The sequence below is a fragment of the Passer montanus genome, unplaced genomic scaffold, assembly GCF_014805655.1.
Source record: "Passer montanus isolate IOZ18808 unplaced genomic scaffold, ASM1480565v1 scaffold29, whole genome shotgun sequence".
NCBI classification, from domain to species: Eukaryota; Metazoa; Chordata; class Aves; order Passeriformes; family Passeridae; genus Passer; species Passer montanus.
The window spans coordinates 1,577,965-1,580,287 of NW_024367596.1; the positions used below are offsets into that span (position 1 = coordinate 1,577,965).

The 2,323-nt window shown below is 53.0% G+C and overlaps 1 protein-coding gene across 2 annotated transcripts in view; it reads right to left on the reverse strand.

The window, feature by feature from the left end:
- CARD8 (caspase recruitment domain family member 8) overlaps positions 1-271 on the reverse strand; it is a 12,342-nt gene extending 12,071 nt beyond the window's left edge. For both annotated transcript variants that reach the window (XM_039713911.1, XM_039713912.1), the window contains exon 1: positions 89-271. In XM_039713911.1, coding sequence (XP_039569845.1) covers positions 89-117 — 29 coding nt within the window. In that variant the 5' untranslated portion in view covers positions 118-271. The remainder of the gene's footprint in view (positions 1-88) is intronic.
- Positions 272-2,323: the final 2,052 nt, after the last annotated feature.

Consider the following 2,323-nt stretch of genomic DNA (forward strand, 5'->3'; position numbering starts at 1 on the left):
GGAGGTGCGGGGGCGGGCAGGGGGACAGCGGGGACACAGGGGGGACACGGGGGGGGACACGCGGGCAGCCCCGGCCGGCCCCGCTCACCTGTCGGGCTCCGGCGGAGGGCCGGACATCGCCGCGGCACCGAGCGGGAACGGCCGCGTCCTCCGCGCGTGGGGGGCGGGCCCGGCGGGACGCGCCCCGGACACGCCCCGGACACGCCCCGGACACGCCCCCGGGGCCGCCTCGCCCCCCTCGCTGTCCTTTCTCCGGTGCTCTGTGCACACACAGCCGGTGTAATGCATCAGTGCACGGATAATGTTCATATTCTGGGCGTGTTTTGTGTTATTTATTCAGATATTTGTATTATTATACAACTTGTATAATAATAATAACTATTTCGTGTTATTTATTAAGATATTTGTATAATTATACAATTTGTATAATAATAACTTGTATTTCGTGTTATTTATTAAGATATTTGTATTATTATACCATTTGAATAATAATAATTTGTATTTCCTGTTATTTATTAAGATATGTGTATTATTATGCCATTTGAATAATAATAATTTGTATTTTGTGTTACTTACCGAGATATCTGTATTGTTACACATATTATTGTGGAATGCCAGGATGGTTTGGGTGGGAAGGGATCTCAAAGCTCGTCTCGTTGCACCCCCCCTGCCATGGGAAGGGATGATTTCCATGGATCAGGTTGCTCCAAGCCCTGTCCAACCTGGCCTTGGACACGCCAGGATCTGCCTGCTGCTGCCAGAGCTGCTTAGGGGGGGAAAAAAAGGGAAAGTTAAAATGAAAGAAAGAAAGAGAAACAGAAAGAAAGAAATCAGCCCAAACCTGCAGCACATTCAGGCTTTTTTATTTATTTAAAAAAATAATTAAAAAAAAAATAAAAGGAAAAAAGGGGGGGAATAAAAAGGGAATTAAAAGGGAATTAAAAGGGAATTAATAGGGAATAAAAGCCTCTTAGGCAGAAGCGTTTTGCTGCTCCTGGGGAGGGGAATTCCGGAGCTGCAGCCCAGGAAAGCCCCTCGCCCCCCTCGCCCCTCCCAGGCTGCAAACGCCCGGGTTTGTGCCCAGAGGAGCTCCCTGGAAAGAGGGGGGCTCGGACCTGGGGTTTGGGGAATTTCCCCATTCCAGGAGCTGCTCCAGCCCTGATCCCTGTCTCAGCATCATCCCCCCCCACCCTGTGCCGGGCTCGGGGGGCTCGGGGGCCCTTTGTGCCTGCCCAGGGCCCGGGGCAGAGATGGAAATTCCCCATAAACAAATGTGAGTGCTCGAGCAAACACACAGCGCTGCTCCCCGCGCCTTCCCAGCTCCCAGCTCCTGGAAATGTTCCACCCTGGGAGCCCCTCGGCTCTGCCCCTCGCCCCAAATCCTCCTGTGCAGCCCCAGGGCACCCCACGGCGCTGGGAAATCCATCTTCCAGAACGAGCCGGGCTGCCCGGGGGGTGGAGAAGGGATGGAAACCCAAAAACACCACCCGGCCCTGGATGGGAGAGCCTGGAACAGCGACTGAAGGGCTCGTGTGGGGAGAGGTGGGAGTGCCGGGGGAGGAAATCCCCTGTAAACAACCCGCAAATCCAGCCTGGAACAAGCTCAAGGAAGTGGGAAAAGTTCATGGCACAGCGACAGTTGGGAGTAAATAATCACCCGGCACGGAGAATAAATAGGAAAGGAAAGGAAAGGAAAGGAAAGGAAAGGAAAGGAAAGGAAAGGAAAGGAAAGGAAAGGAAAGGAAAGGAAAGGAAAGGAAAGGAAAGGAAAGGAAAGGAAAGGAAAGGAAAGGAAAGCCAGGGGAGAAGGGCGGAGGGGGGCTGGGGCTGCTCAGAGGGGTTTTGTTTTCCCAGCTCCACCCCTGGGATGCTGCTCGGAGCTTCCCAGGCGTGGCCGAGCCATCGTTCTCCAGCTTTTCCAGCTTTTCCAGGCGTCCGCAGGCCTAGGGTGATGCCAAAACATCCCGTGACCTGTCACAGCCGGGCTTTGTCACCGCAGCTCGGCCCAAACCCCTCCAGTTCCCAGCTCTCCTCTGAGAAATCCCAATTCTCCCCTGAGAAATCCCAATTCCCAGTTTTCCTCTGAGAAATCCCAGTTCTCCCCTGAGAAATCCCAATTCCCAGTTTTCCCCTGAGAAATCCCAGTTCTCCCCTGAGAAATCCCAATTCCCAGTTCTCCTCTGAGAAATCCCAGTTCCCAGTTCTCCTCTGAGAAATCCCAATTCCCATTTTTCCCCTGAGAAATCCCAGTTCTACTTTGAGAAATCCCAGTTCCCAGTTCTCCCCTGAGAAATCCCAATTCCCAGTTCTCCTCTGAGAAATC